Source organism: Suncus etruscus, chromosome 1 (genome assembly GCF_024139225.1).
Source record: "Suncus etruscus isolate mSunEtr1 chromosome 1, mSunEtr1.pri.cur, whole genome shotgun sequence".
Classification (NCBI taxonomy): Eukaryota; Metazoa; Chordata; class Mammalia; order Eulipotyphla; family Soricidae; genus Suncus; species Suncus etruscus.
The window spans coordinates 165,488,677-165,503,195 of NC_064848.1; the positions used below are offsets into that span (position 1 = coordinate 165,488,677).

General features: G+C 48.4%; 1 protein-coding gene across 2 annotated transcripts in view; it reads right to left on the bottom strand.

The window, feature by feature from the left end:
* PIGS (phosphatidylinositol glycan anchor biosynthesis class S) overlaps positions 1-14,519 on the bottom strand; it is a 1,033,024-nt gene that overhangs the window by 1,014,354 nt on the left and 4,151 nt on the right. The window contains exons 6-12 of one of the 2 annotated variants that reach the window (XR_007494849.1): positions 12,123-12,330; positions 11,723-11,865; positions 9,882-9,996; positions 8,461-8,606; positions 7,175-7,275; positions 3,337-3,547; positions 2,569-3,016 (exon numbers count right to left, since the gene is read on the bottom strand). Coding sequence is in view for 1 of the 2 variants with exons in the window: in XM_049771750.1 (XP_049627707.1) it covers positions 2,741-3,016; positions 3,337-3,547; positions 7,175-7,275; positions 8,461-8,606; positions 9,882-9,996; positions 11,723-11,865; positions 12,123-12,330 (1,200 nt within the window). In the remaining variant the exon portion in view is untranslated. Of the gene's footprint in view, positions 1-2,368; positions 3,017-3,336; positions 3,548-7,174; positions 7,276-8,460; positions 8,607-9,881; positions 9,997-11,722; positions 11,866-12,122; positions 12,331-14,519 lie in introns of those variants that run through there. The other variant, XM_049771750.1, reaches the window with a different exon arrangement.

The following is a 14,519-nucleotide window of genomic DNA, read 5'->3' on the forward strand; positions in this document are numbered from 1 at the left end:
CCCCGGGCTGCTAGTTGATATTCTTTAATTTCCCGCTCCTGTCCCTTTCGTTGTTATTCTCCACGTCGCCGGGAAGAGTGTGAAAAGAGGAGAGTGCGTCTGGCTTGTGAGACTCGCTTTTTTTTTTTTTACTTCTTTTGGTTTTTGGGTCACACCCAGCAGCACTCAGGGGTTCCTCCTGGCTCTACACTCAGAAATCGCTCCTGGCAGGCTCATTTGGGGGACCCTATGGGATGCCGGGATTCGAACCTCTGCCCTGCATGCAAGGCAAACGCCCCAGCTCCTCGCTATCTCTCCGAATCCGAGGGTGCACTCTTAAACTCAGTCTGTGGTGATCGCTGGGGGTTGCCGCGGTGCTCACCAGAACTCCCACTTCCTGGCAGCGGCGTTCACATCATTTTAGCTGCAAGGTTGTTGCTGGAACGCACCAGCCCTCAGTGCTGTTTGAGGATGCTTGTGGCGGTGCAGATCACAGAGCTGCCAGGATTGTGCTCAGTGTAGAGGGGACACCACCAGGGAACTGAATTAATGGGCATTTGCATGCAAGAGAGGTGGTTTGAACCCTGGGTTTCGTCATTAATTTGGAGCCACGTGTAGTGGTGTTTGGGAGTTGTACTCGGTGGCTTTCAAGGACCAAGCAGTGCCAGTTTCTATCCTGGGTCACCCATACTCTAAGCATGCCCTTGGCCCACTTAACTCCTTCCAGCCCTCTTCATTCACAGTATCTGCAATTCTTGGGGATGACAAGAGTCCAAGCTATCTGTACTCACTGTTCTCTAGTCACTCTGTCCCTCAATTTCTGCTTGGAATGCTTGTTTCCCAGATGGCCTTATCCCTCTTGTCTCAACTCAAAGGCACTTTATTGGGGATGGGGAGAGAAAACCTTGCAGTGCTCAGGCCTTACTCTTGGTTCTATACTTAAGGATCATTCCTCAAGAATGTTTAACAGTACTGGGAACCAAACCAAGGTCATGCAAGGCCTTACCTCCTGTACTATCTCTGCAGCTTGGTTCTTCTCAGGCATTTTGTTTGGTGTTGGTTTTGGGTCGTATATGGCTATGCACTCTGCTCTACTTCCTGCTGGGCTTGGCGAACAACATAGGATGACAGAGATCAAACCTGAGTTGGCCACATGCAGGGAAACACTCTATCTGCTGAACTATCTCTCCAGCTCGCTGTAAAGTTCTTCCTTAAAACCCAACCTGAGGCCAGAGAGACAGTACAGGTGATAAGGACTTGCATGCAACCAAACTTGGTTAGACTGTATTTTGAGCATGACCAAGGGTCACTCCTGAGCAGAGCCAGGAACAGCTTCTCAGTTCCACAGGGTTTGGCCCCAATCCCTCAACCTTCAAAACACCACAAACCAATCTAAAGGAGTGGTGCTAAATCCCTAGCCTATGAATAAGTAACTGGTGAATATTAGTTGTCTCATAACAGAACAGGGCATCAAACACAGGACACTGAGGCTCAAACTCATGATCTCACACATATGAGGCAAGAGCTCTACCACTGAGCCACATCCCTGGCCTTATTGAATTAATAAACAAGGGTCTCAACCAGTACAAGCCATTAATCCCCTACAAAAATAAAGCAGAAGTTGATGCTAACAACTCACTAGGCAGTTCAGGAAAAGCTGAATGACAACAGTCTAGGTTTCTGGACCAGAGAAGGGCAAAGGGCACAAGGTCAGGTGGATGTGAGGTAAGGGAGGGCAGACTAGACAACACTTACTTAATCCTACAGCAAAGAACTTTTACTCACGTCCCATCATTGCGATTCAAATTCCACCTTTGTTTATTGAGGCTCAGAATAAACCAGTTACTCACACACTCGGCACACAATTTCTCACCACCGCCTCATAAAGTGAGGTTATCGTGTCATTTCAGTGAAACACTGAGTTGAGATGAAGCAGATTTCTCATAATGCCCAGAGAAGCGCCAAAGCTGGAGGGGTCCCCATCACTGCCAGCCTCCCTAAAAAGACTCTGGATAACCATGCAGCAACATGTCCTGAGCTACTGCCTCCTGATCACCTTCTGGTCAGGCTAGCTCCAAATGAGAGTGGCGGCCCCTCCACAGAGGTAGTGCCAGGGGGCTCAGAGAAACCCAACGGCAAAGGGATGCATCTCCCATATAGGGCTTTCCTGAAATGTGCCCTCTGAGAGCACATGGATAGTGGGTGAGAGTGGAGGTCCCAGCAGTCTCTGCCCCCCACACTGAGAGACAATGGTCTTCAAGCTGAAGACAGAGGATATGACTTTTGAGTTCAGGATGGGATTGAAGAGGGCTGGGAGGAGTTAAGAGGGCCTGAGAACTGGAAAAGGGAGAGTGAAGAGAAAGGAAAAGTAGGGAAGAGAGAAGGGGAGAGAAGGAAAGGGAAGGGGATCCCAGGACGGAGTGCTATAACTAGGACAGAAGGGTGACAAGCAGGGAACACACCAGCGGTTGGTGGAAGGCCCCATGTCTGCACCTCTCCATCTTACATCTCGCACCTGGCCAGAAGACAGCTTTCCAGGGCTGGAGTGGTAGGTAGCATGGTGGGTAGGATGTTTGCCTTGCACACAACTGATCCAGGTTCAATCCCAGCATCCCATATTGCCTCCCAAGCCTGCCAGGAGTGATTTCTGAGCACAGAGCCAGTAGTAACCCCTGATAATAGAAACACCACCGGATGTGGCCCAGAAACCAAAAAAATAAATAAAAAAAGAAAGCAGCTTCCTATGAAGATGCTTTTCTGCTTAGTCTCTCTTCTCAGGCTTTTTCCAGGACTTGCGCATCTCTAGAAAGATCTTGACGAGGGACAGGAGGATGGGCACAGCCATGGGCAGAAAGAGTGGGATATAGATGGCAAATTTCTGGTCATCAGGGAAATAGAGGAGGTGGAGGAGTGAGGGGTCGAAAAAGGCTCGTTCTGAAGACGTTACAGCTTCCTGGCTGGCAGCAAAGGCAGAGACCAGGTGTCCTGAGGCCAACTCTTTGGCTGTCTTCTGGATGGCAGCCACAGCCCTGTATACCTGGAAAGTGGATAAGGGACATTAATAACTACCAGGCATTTGGGAAGAGCTGGGGTGAGGGTGCCATCTGAGAGTATCAGGGAGGTTTCCTGGAGTTCACAAGGCCGCATGGAACTCAATGTCCATTTTCTTAGATTCTGCTCAAAACTTTACACTCCCACTGGGACTCTTGGCAGGATGAGACTGTCTTCCAAGAAATTCTGGAAGGCAGGCACCGACATCCTGACCTCTGTGAGCTCTCTGTGCTCTGGTTTCCCATACCCTCTTGCTCACTGGTCACACGAGTCCCATGCTACAGGGCCCATCCCCGGCTGTCTCACCTCCGAGGCCACGTCATCCTTGATGACGATGTTGCTGATCTTGCCCAGAAGCTGGGACAGGGAAGTGAGAGTGGTAGTGGCTGTGGCCAGGTTCTCCACGGTCCGTGCCCACAGCAGCCTATCCACCTCCCAGGTCATGAGTCCTCCAGGTGGAGGCCCCGGAGATAGGCAATTCGGAGGCATCTGTGGCTGGGTAATCCCAAAGAGCAGCCTGTAGGAACAGGAAAATAAAGTCAAGGAGCTGAGAATAGAAGCTGGAGAAGATAGTAAGGATTCTGGGATAACCATTAGTGATTTTCAGCCAGACCATGAGGGCTACAGGGAAGTAATTCAGAACCTTAGGGGGTAGGCAGGGGGTGAGTTTATTATTTATTATTATTTCCTAAAATAATCAGAAACTCTCAAGTCTCACTTCAGCCCCTGTTTTCACTTTTACCTGTTTCTATATCTGATTCTAAGATCTTCTTTGAAAAAATTATTTTTTTGGTTTTTGAGCCACACCCGGCGGTGCTCAGGGGTCACTCCTGGCTCTGTGCTCAGAAATCGCTCCTGTCACAATATGAAGCTCACCACAAAGAGTGGTGAGTGCAGTTAGAGAAATAACTACACTGACAACTACCATAATAATGTGAATGAATGAGGGAAGTAGAAAGCCTGTCTCAAATACAGGTGGGGGGTTTGGAGGGAGATTTAGGGCATTGGTGATGGGAATGTTGCATTGGTAAAGGTGGGTGTTATTTATATGACTGAAACCCAACTACAATCATGTTTGTAATCAAGGTGTTTAAATAAAGATAAAAAAAAATCGCTCCTGACAGGCACAGGTACCATATGGGATGCCAGGGATCGAACCTAGGTCCATCCCGGGTTAACAACATGCAAGGCATGTTGCTGTGCTATCACTTCGGCCCCCAATTGTTTAAAATATTTGTTTTGGTTTGTTGTTTTTTTTTTGGGGGGGGGCCACACCCTATGACACTCAGGGCTTACTCCTGGCTATGTGCTCAGAAATCACTCCTGGCTTGGGGGACCATATGGGATACCGAGTATTGAACCCAGGTCCATCCTGGGCAGCCATGTAAAAGGCAAATGCCCTGGGACCACTGTGCTATCAATCTCCCCAGTTTGAAATTTTTTTTTTTTTTTTTTGTGGTTTTTGGGTCACACCCGGCAGTGCTCAGGGGTTACTCCTGGCTTCACGCTCAGAAATTGCTCCTGGCAGGCACGGGGGACCATATGGGACGCCGGGATTCGAACCGATGACCTTCTGCATGAAAGGCAAACGCCTTACCTCCATGCTATCTCTCCGGCCCCAGTTTGAAATATTTTTGAGGCTAAAATATTTCTATTAATACCTGCCTTAGGGGCCGGGTGGTGGCGCTAAAGGTAAGGTGCCTGCCTTACCTGCGCTAGCCTAGGACGGACCGCGGTTCGATCCCCCGGCATCCCATATGGTCCCCCAAGCCAGGAGTGACTTCTGAGCGCATAGCCAGGAGTAACCCCTGAGCGTCACCGGGTGTGGCCCAAAAACAAAACAAAAAAAAATACCTGCCTTGACTAATTCCCTTACCCTCTTTATTCTCTTTAGATAAATCAAAATTCTGGGCCCGGAGAGATAGCACAGCGGTGTTTGCCTTGCAAGCAGCCGATCCAGAACCAAAGGTGGTTGGTTCGAATCCCGGTGTCCCATATGGTCCCCCGTGCCTGCCAGGAGCTATTTCTGAGCAGACAGCCAGGAGTAACCCCTGAGCACCGCCGGGTGTGGCCCAAAAACCAAAAACCAAAAAAAAAAAAAAAAAAAAAAAAAAAAAAAAAAAAAAAAGATAAATCAAAATTCTGAGACACAGTAAAGGGTTGGCCAGGAGCACCTCAAAGCATGTATCTAAGTTCCTCTCTGATCCTGGACTCTGGACAGACATTATAAATCCAAAAGAATCCCCTTTTCCTGATGGGCTCAGACATACTCTTAGAATCTTCAACAGAGGGGAGAACTTTGTCAATAGATGAGTTAGCACAAGAATTAAGCCAGAGATATGACTGAAATGGTAAAGCACAGGCTATGCATATGTAAGGTCTTGCTTGGGCTTGATCCCCAGAACCATATGCCCATCCCACTCTCCCAGAACTACTAGCCTCCAGTACTTTCAAAAGTGGCCAAAAATAAAATGACATACATAATGAGACCCAATGAGTTCAAAGGCCCAATATTCATGCTCTGAGGTTTGACTGTCATGGTTCCCCAAGAAGTCAAGTTTGACCTCAAAAACAAAAATAATAAAAAGAGAGACATGGGGGGCCAGAGAGATAGCTTGGAGGTAAGGCATTTGCCTTTCATGCAGGAGGTCATCAGTTCGAATCCCGGTGCCCCATATGGTCCCCTGTGCCTGCCAGGAGCAATTTCTGAGCCTGGAGCCAGAAATAACCCCTGCGCACTGCCAGGTGTGACCCAAAAACCACAAAAAAAAAAAAAAAAAAATAGACATGGGCCTTTGAGATAGTACAATGTTTAAGGAAGGCACTTGTTTTGCATGCTGCTGACCTGAATTGGAACCCTAGCACTACATTTGGCCCCCTAAGCACCACCATAAGGAACCCTGAGCACCTTTAGATGTATCCCAAAAAAAGGATTAAACATTATTTTGGGGGGGAGGGGAATCTGGGCCACAATAAGCAGTGCTCACGAGTGACCCTTGGTGGTGCTCAGGAGACCATATGTGGTGCCAAGGATTCAAACTGGGGGATGCAAAGCAAGTGTTTTAAGTCCTGTACTCTCTCTAACACCCCACTTTTGGGGGGTTTACTTGGGGGGGGACACCTGGCAACAAACAGAGGTTACTCCTGGCTCTGTGCTCAGAAATTGCTCCTAGGGACCATATGGGATGCCAGGGATAGAACCTGGGTCGTCCCAAGTCAACCACGTGCAAGTGCCCTACCACTCCTCCTACTCCTCCTATTTTCTTTCTTTTTGGTTTTTGGTGACACTCAGGGGTTACTCCTGGCTATGCGCTCAGAAATCACTCTTGTGGGGGCTGGAGAGATAGCATGGAGGTAAGGCGTTTGCCTTTCATGCAGGAGGTCATCAGTTCGAATCCCGGTATCCCACATGGTCCCCCATGCCTGCCAGGAGCAATTTCTGAGCCTGGAGCCAGGAATAACCCCTTAGCACTGCCGGGTGTGATCCAAAAAAAACACACACACAAAAAAAGAAATCTGAGCCTGGAGCCAGGAATAACCCCTGAGCACTGCCGGGTGTGACCCAAAAAAAACAAAAAAAAAACAAACAAACAAAAAAAGAAATCACTCCTGTCTTGGGGGACCATATGGGATGCCAAGGGATCAAACCATGGTCCATCCTAGGTCAGCTACTGCAAGGCAAGCGCCCTACCATACACCACCACTCCAACCCCTATTTTCTTTTTTTCTAAGCACTCCTAATCACACCTAATGAACCTGACATTCATGAGTCTGTTTTTATTAAACAGGCTCTATTAGCACTCATTCATCTTAAAATGATGGAGCTGGGGGCTGGAGAGATAGCATGGAGGTAAGGCGTTTGCCTTTCATGCAAGAGGTCATCGGTTCGAATCCCAGCGTCCCATATGGTCCCCCGTGCCTGCCAGGAGCAATTTCTGAGCATGGAGCCAGGAGTAACCCCTGAGCACTGCCGGGTGTGACCCAAAAACCACACACACACAAAAAAAAAAAAAAAAAAAAATGATGGAGCTGTATCTAGAAATCCTTTTTTTGGTTTTTATGAATCACTGGGCACAGCCAAGACAGCCCTGCCCAGTTAGACTTGGTTTCCGTCTCTCCCTGAGTGAACACCCTGGAACCTCACCGCAGCTGTGCCAGGAACACCTCCATCACTCGCACCATATCCACCTCCACCTTCACAGGCAGCTTTGAGCCATTGTAGGCTCTGGGGTCCACGTTGTAAACCTGCAAAAGAACACGACACTCGTCCCCAGATGCCCTGTGAGAAGGGGAAGGTCTATTTTGGTTTGGTTTGGTTTTTGGGTCACACCTGGCAGCACTCAGGGATTACTCCTGGCTCTGCACTTAGAAATCAGTCCTGGAAGGCTGGGGAGACCAAATGGGATGCTGGGATTCGAACCATCGTTCATCCAGGATCAGCTGCATGCAAGGCAAACACCCTACTGCTATGCTATCTCTGTGGCCCCTGACCTAATGTTTTTTGAGATTTGCTATTCTCTGGCTCAAATTCCACCCCTCACCTCAAAGGCTACCTCATCTGGCCTTTGCCTATAAGGAATTTTACAAAAATGGCCTTCATGACCCCTCAAAAGTCCTGCAACAGGGATGTTTCTTTTTGGTTTTTGGGTCACACCGGCAGCGCTCAGGGGTTACTCCTGGCTCTATGCTCAGAAACCGCTCCTGGCAGGCTCAGGGGACCATATGGGATGCTGGGTTTAGAACCACTGACTTTCTGCATGCAAGGCAAATGCCTTACCTCCATGCTAGCTATCTCTCCGGCCCAGGGGATTTTCTTTTTTTTGTGGGGGGGGGGGGGGTCACACCCAGCAGCACTCAGGGGTTACTCCTGGTTCTGAGCTCAGAAATCACTCCTGGTAGGCTCAGGGGACCATATGAAATGCTGGGACTCAAACTGGGGTCTGCCCTGTATTGGTCAAGTGCTGTGCTCTCTCTCTGAATCCACCAGGGATATTTTTCAACTCCATTTTAGAGTTGCTACCCATGAGTACACCTGAGAAGACAAGTTCCCAAGCACACAAGACTCCTGCACACAGGGGCCGAATCCCAGATGGACACGAGTCCTCCGAATATGGACAATACTGCGGCACAAGGACCATAGCTCAGAAAACAGATAGATACAAACAGCAGGGCCTGAGAGATTGTACTGAGGATAGGGGTTAAGGTGCTTGTCTTGCATGTAGTTGACCCCTGAACACCTCCAGGGGTCACTCCTGAGCACAGCTGAATGTGGCCCCCAAACAACAAGAAAGTAAGTAGCAGTGAGGCTGGCACAGAAGGTGAGCTTGACTTCCATACCCCAAACTAGACCCCAGAAGGACAATAGCAGGAATAGTCTCAGGGAATATCTGTCTCTGGAGCCTCAGGGGGTCAACATCATATAACCATTACCATAATGCCACCCCAGCGGGGACTGTGAAAGGCGTTGGTGGCCACAGGAGTCCCGTCCTTGTCCTGAATGTACAGCGGGGAGTGCGCCAGTTCAGGTACATAGAGTAGGAAGTTGAGCACAGGGTAAAGGGAGGCAGCACTGGATCCTGTGGTAGAGAGAAGCCAAGTGAGAATACATCATATCCAGTGCTTCCAGGGCAGCCTCAAAGGAGTTGTCCATTCATGTTGGGCTCAGTCATTTCCCCAGCAGACAATCACTGGCTATCCTCCTGCTCTAAGGTTTAGAGTTAAAGATTGAGCACTCTTCTGAGATGAGTCACTAAAAGTAAGTACAAAATCTGGGACACTCCATCCTCTATCTATAAGTTCCCTCTAAGTTTTGCTTTTTCTCAGCCATCCCATGTCATACCTGTGTTTTGTGCACACATATAACTTGAGCCTTGTATCAGTTCCCTGCTTACTATCCTTCAAGACATTCACAGTGGTTTATCTGTGGATCTCTCTCTCTCTCTCTCTCTCTCTCTTTCTCTCTCTCTCTCTCTCTCTCTCTCTCTCTCTCTCTCTCTCCTCTCTCTCTCTCTCCTCTCTCTCTCTCTCCCCCCCTTCTCTCTCTCTCTCTCTCTCCCTCTCTCGTCCTTTATGGTAAGATGCTTGTCTGCCTTGCCAACCTCATCCTGGACCACCTACTCTCAACTTGGCACAAAAGTTCTCTGGACTTCATGGATGTCTATGTTCTCATTCTTCTGCATTGAAGTTCTCTTGCTGAAATGTCCTCCACTCTCTGAATTCAACTATCTCAGAGAGTAGTCCCTTGGCTAATGTTTGCTGGGTGACTGAACCAATCAATCAGGTAGAATTTGCCATGATCTCATGTACTGCCTGTTCCATACCCTGATGTACAATGAATTGAAATTTAACTAGTGGCAGACTCACTTCAGTGGCCTGTGTTAGAGTTCTTAGTCATGCCTTACTTCCTAGGTCCCACCCCGAAATATGAAAAAACTGTAATCCTGGGGCTGGAATGATAGAGGGCTCTTGTCTTGATAACCAAGCACCTCATATGGTCTCCCAATCCCCACCAGAAGTTATCCTTTAGTGCAGGGTCAAGATTAAGCCCTGAGCACTGCCAGATGTGGCCCATATTTCCCAACCCCTGATCCCCCCAAAAAATCACATTTAGAGGCCAGAAAGATGCTCAAAGGACTGAGCAGACATACTGCATACAGGAGACCTGGATTTAATCCCCAGCATGGTGCCCAATTGGAGTCCAGAACTCATACCATCAGGTGTGGCACTTCTTCAATACCCTCAAGCCAACCTACCTCCTCCCAGGAACTACTATTCTACTCCCATCTCCAAGCCCAGATGAGCCCTCAGAGTCCTTCCCCAGCACAGCGAGACCCTCCTCATTCCAAACGCACCTAGACGGGACTCCACAGGGTTGATGACATGAGGAAGACTATGTGCAGCCAAGTAGTAGCTGGAGGAAGCCACATCAAAGCGGGGATTGACCCCCAACATTGCATAATAAAGGATCTGTGTAATATAGAGGAAGATTTATTCTGCTGATTTCTGCTCTACTCTGGAAAAAAAAAAGGTTGAGATATCTTAAAAGAAATCTATTAAGAGATCTTTGTTTTTTGTTTTTGGGTTTTTTTGCCACACTCAGTGACACTCGGGAGTTCCTCCTGGCTCTGCGCTCAGATTGCTCCTGGTTCAGGGAACCAGATGGGATGCCAGGAATTGAACCCAGTTCTCCCCTGGGTCAGCCACATGCAAGGCAAATGCCCTAACACTGTGCTATCACTCCAGCCCCCTATTAAGAGATCTTAAATGAGGGGCCGGGCGGTGGCGCTAGAGGTAAGGTGCCTGCCTTGCCTGCGCTAGCCTTGGACGGACCACGGTTCGATCCCCCGGCGTCCCATATGGTCCCCCAAGCCAGGAGCAACTTCTGAGCGCATAGCCAGGAGTAACCCCTGAGCGTCAAGGGGTGTGGCCCAAAAACCAAAAAAAAAAAAAAAAAAAATGAGATCTCTATTAATGACATTTTTTTTTTTTTTTTTTTTGGTTTTTGGGCCACACCCGGCATGCTCAGGGTTTACTCCTGGTTGTCTGCTCAGAAATAGCTCCTGGCAGGCACGGGGACACCAGGATTCGAACCAACCACCTTTGGTCCTGGATCGGCTGCTTGCAAGGCAAACACCGCTGTGCTATCTCTCCAGGCCCTATTAATGACATCTTAAAAGAGGTCTATTTGTCTTAAAAGAGACCGAATCAGATTTGAAAGAAAAGGAGCATAGGAAAAAAAACAAACCTCAAGGTAGAACTAATATACTAAATATGCACTTTGAACAAATATATTTTACCAGGTTCATTTTTAATAGCCTAAACAAAGAGAAACAAACAGTACAATTCAAGATCCAAAGATCAAATCAATTATTCACAAAAGTAATTACTCTCACCTCAAAACCTGACAAAAATGTCTCCCTTTCTTTCTTTTTTTGGGGAGGTGGTGGGGGATTCTGGGCCACAATCAGTGGCACTCAGGGGTTACTCCAGGCTCTGTCCTCAAAAATTGCTCCTGGCAAGCTCAGAGGACCACATGGGATGCCAGGAATTGAACCCAGTCCCAGATCGGTCACATGCAAGGCAAATGCCCTACCTTCTGTGTTATAGCTCAGGCCCCAAATAGCTCCCTTTCTGAAAGGACATTGTATAACACAAAATGCTCCATTCTCCACCTTTTTATTAGTACTACATCAACGTATTTCAGCAAGTTGGTTTTAAAAAAGAGAAAGAAAATTCCTTAAGGATGGAGCAATGGGTGAACAGTTAAGGAGGGAGACAGGAGGAAGAAATAAGCATCTTTCAAACCCACCCGAGCAGAACCCCCAGGGAGAGAATGCAGAGGCCAGAATCACACATATGCACAGCAAGTTCTCAGCAAAGCAGTCCTCTGGGAGCTGGAAGAACAAGCCACACTTGAAAAATTCAATCTGGATGAAGAGTGAAAAGGATGGGACAGCAAAAGGATGTCCTCCGTTGGGGCTTGAAGAGTTATTACAGCAGTTAAGGCACTTGCCTTGCATGTACCTGATCTGATGCAATCTACAGCACTCTAAGATCACCTAAGAATGCCAGGAGTGATCCCCGAGTGATCCCTGAACTCAGAGCCAGGAGTAACCTGAGCATCACCAGGTGTGACTCCAAAACAAAACCAAGAAAAAAAAAGAAGGGCACCCCCAGTTGAGACCCTTCTCACCTGGGAGTCCACAGAAATGTTGCCCGCGATACTAAGGGTGTTGAGGAAGGGTTGTACGTAGTGTCGAACAGCACCCTCAATGTCCCAGTGTACATCATGAGACTTGGGGTCTGGGTTGAGCAAACTGAAGGTGATTTCATAGCCTATAGAAACAGGAGGGAGGTCAAGGACTTCATGGAGCCATGGGAGAGGGGCAGCCTGGACCCAGTGGGAAGTGTAGCATCTTCCTCTTGCCCTCAAAGATAGAGTATGACAGGGAGGAGAAACACTGAGGGTTGGAAGAAAATACAGAGGCTCAAGAAGACCAGAGGAAAGAGATCATGCAGATTTTCCCCTCCTACTCCCTGCCACCTCATAATTAATACCCCTTTTCTCCCATGGTACAGCCCAGCCATCTTACCCAAGCTGGACTTCAGAGGCCGCCTCTTATCAGAGCTCCCCTTGCTCTCTGAAAGGTGGTCAGCCAGGGCTGCAGCCAACACCTCCTCAGTCAAAGACATGGTACTGATGATTTCCCTTATGCGAAGGGTAATGAAGAAAAAGGCATCATGGTGTATTAGTCCCCGTATAAATGCAGTTCTCTTGGGTCCAATGTAGCTTATCATGTCCTGTAAGAAGCAAGCCCCAGCACATCAAAGCATAGAGAAGAGCACTTTGACTCCTGTCTGAGAATCTGGTCATTGACCAATAAGACCAGCTCTCTCTCTCTCTCCCTCTCCCTCTCTTCCTCTCCCTCTCTCTCTCCCTCTCTCTCTTCCTCTCCCCCTCCCTCTCTCCCTCCCTCTCTCTCTCACTCCTCTCCCTCTCCCTCTCTCACCTTCTCTTTCTCTCTCTCTCTCTCTCCCTCCCTCCCTTCTTTCCTCCTTCCTCCCTCCCCTTTCTTTTTTTTGTTTGTTTTTGTTTTTGTTTTTGGGCCACACCCAGTTGGTGCTCAGAAGCTACTCCTGGCTCTGCACTCAAAAATCGCTCATGGAAGGCTCGGGGGACCATATGGGATGCCGGAGATCGAAACCGGGTCTGTCCCGGGTCCGCCAAGTGCAAGGCAAATGCCTTGCCTTACCTCTGTGCTATCACTTGAAACCCTAACTCTGCATTTCTGAGCTGCAGATATCTATTGGTGATTTCACTTTGATCCCTTCTCTTTCCCAACAGACATAGGATTGAGCCCAGAGCCAAAATAAGTTGTGTGGTTGTTTTTTGTTGTTGTTGTTGTTTTTGGGGGGTCACACCTGGCAGCACTCAGGTGTTACTCCTGGCTCTACGCTCAGAAATCACTCCTGGCAGGCTTAGGGGCCCATATGGGATGCCAGGGTTTGAACCACCGACCTTCTGCATGCAAGGCAAATGCCCTATCTCCATGCTATCTCTCCAGCCCAAAGTTGTGGAGATTTTTTTGTTTGTTTTTGTTTTTGTTTTTGGGTCACACCTGGTGGTGCTCAGGGGTTACTCCTGGCTCTGCACTCAGAAATTGTTCCTGGAAGGCTGGGGGGACCATATGGGATGCCGGGAATCGAATTGGGGTCTGACCTTTGTTGGCTGCGTGCAAGGCAAACATCCTACCACTGTGCTATCTCTCCGCCCCCTCCCAAGTTTATTTTTTATAGAGATACAATATGATAAAAAAAACTTAAAAAGATCTAGAGACTGGAGTGGTGGCGCAAGCGGTAGGGCATTTGCCTTGCATACTCTAACCTAGGATGAATCACGGTTCAATCCCCCGGTATCCTATGTGGTCCCCCAAGCCAGGAGCGATTTCTGAGTGCATAGCCAGGAGTAATCCCTGAGCATCACCAGGTGTAGCCCAAAAAGCAAAAAAAAAAGGGGGGCCGGAGAGATAGCATGAAGGTAAGGCATTTACCTTTCATGCAGAAGGTCATCGGTTCAAATCCCGGCACCCCATGTGATCCCCCGAGCCAGAAAGGAGCGATTTCTGAGCATAGAGCCATAAGTAACCCCTGAGCAATGATGGGTGTGACCCAAAAACCAAAAAAACAAACAAACAAAAACTTCAAAAGATCTAGCTCAATGGGCTAAGGTTAGGCTGGCTGACACTTCCCATGTGGGAAGTCCAGGTTCAAACCCAGAATGGTCCCTAAAGCACTGGGGAGGTATTTACAGCTCAGTAGTTCAGGAAATTGTTCAAGAGGACACAAAATTCCGAAAAACAACAAAAACAAAATAGGGGCCGAAGGCGTGGCGCAAGTGGTGAGGTATCTACCTTGCCTGAGCCAGCCTAGGACAACTGCAGTTCGATCCCCCAGCATCCCATATGGTGCCCCAAGCCAGGAGCAATTTCTGAGCACATAGCCAGGAGTTATCCCTGAGCATCACCACGTGTGGCCTAAAAACAAAAAACTATAATATATACATGATCACCTCAGGCCTGTACTACAATGGGTATAAGCATGGAGATGCAGGAGCTGTGACTATACTGGCAGACTATACAGTCTGAGCATGGGTAGGTAGATGGAAGCTCATTAAAATGTTCTTTTGCAGGGCCGGAGAGATAGCACAGCAGTAGGGCGTTTGCCTTGCAAGCAGCCAACTCTGGACCGATGGTGGTTCGAATCCCGGCATCCCATATGGTCCCCTGAGCCTGCCAGGAGTAATTTCTGAGCATGGAGCCAGGAGTAACCACTGAGTGCTGCCGGGTGTGACCCAAAAACCAAAAAAAAAAAAAAAAAAAAGTACTTTTGCGGGGCCAGAGAGATAGCATGGAGGTAGTGTGTTTGCTTCGCATGCAGAAGGACAGTGGTTCAAATCCTGGCATCTCATATGGTCCCCCGAGTCTGCCAGG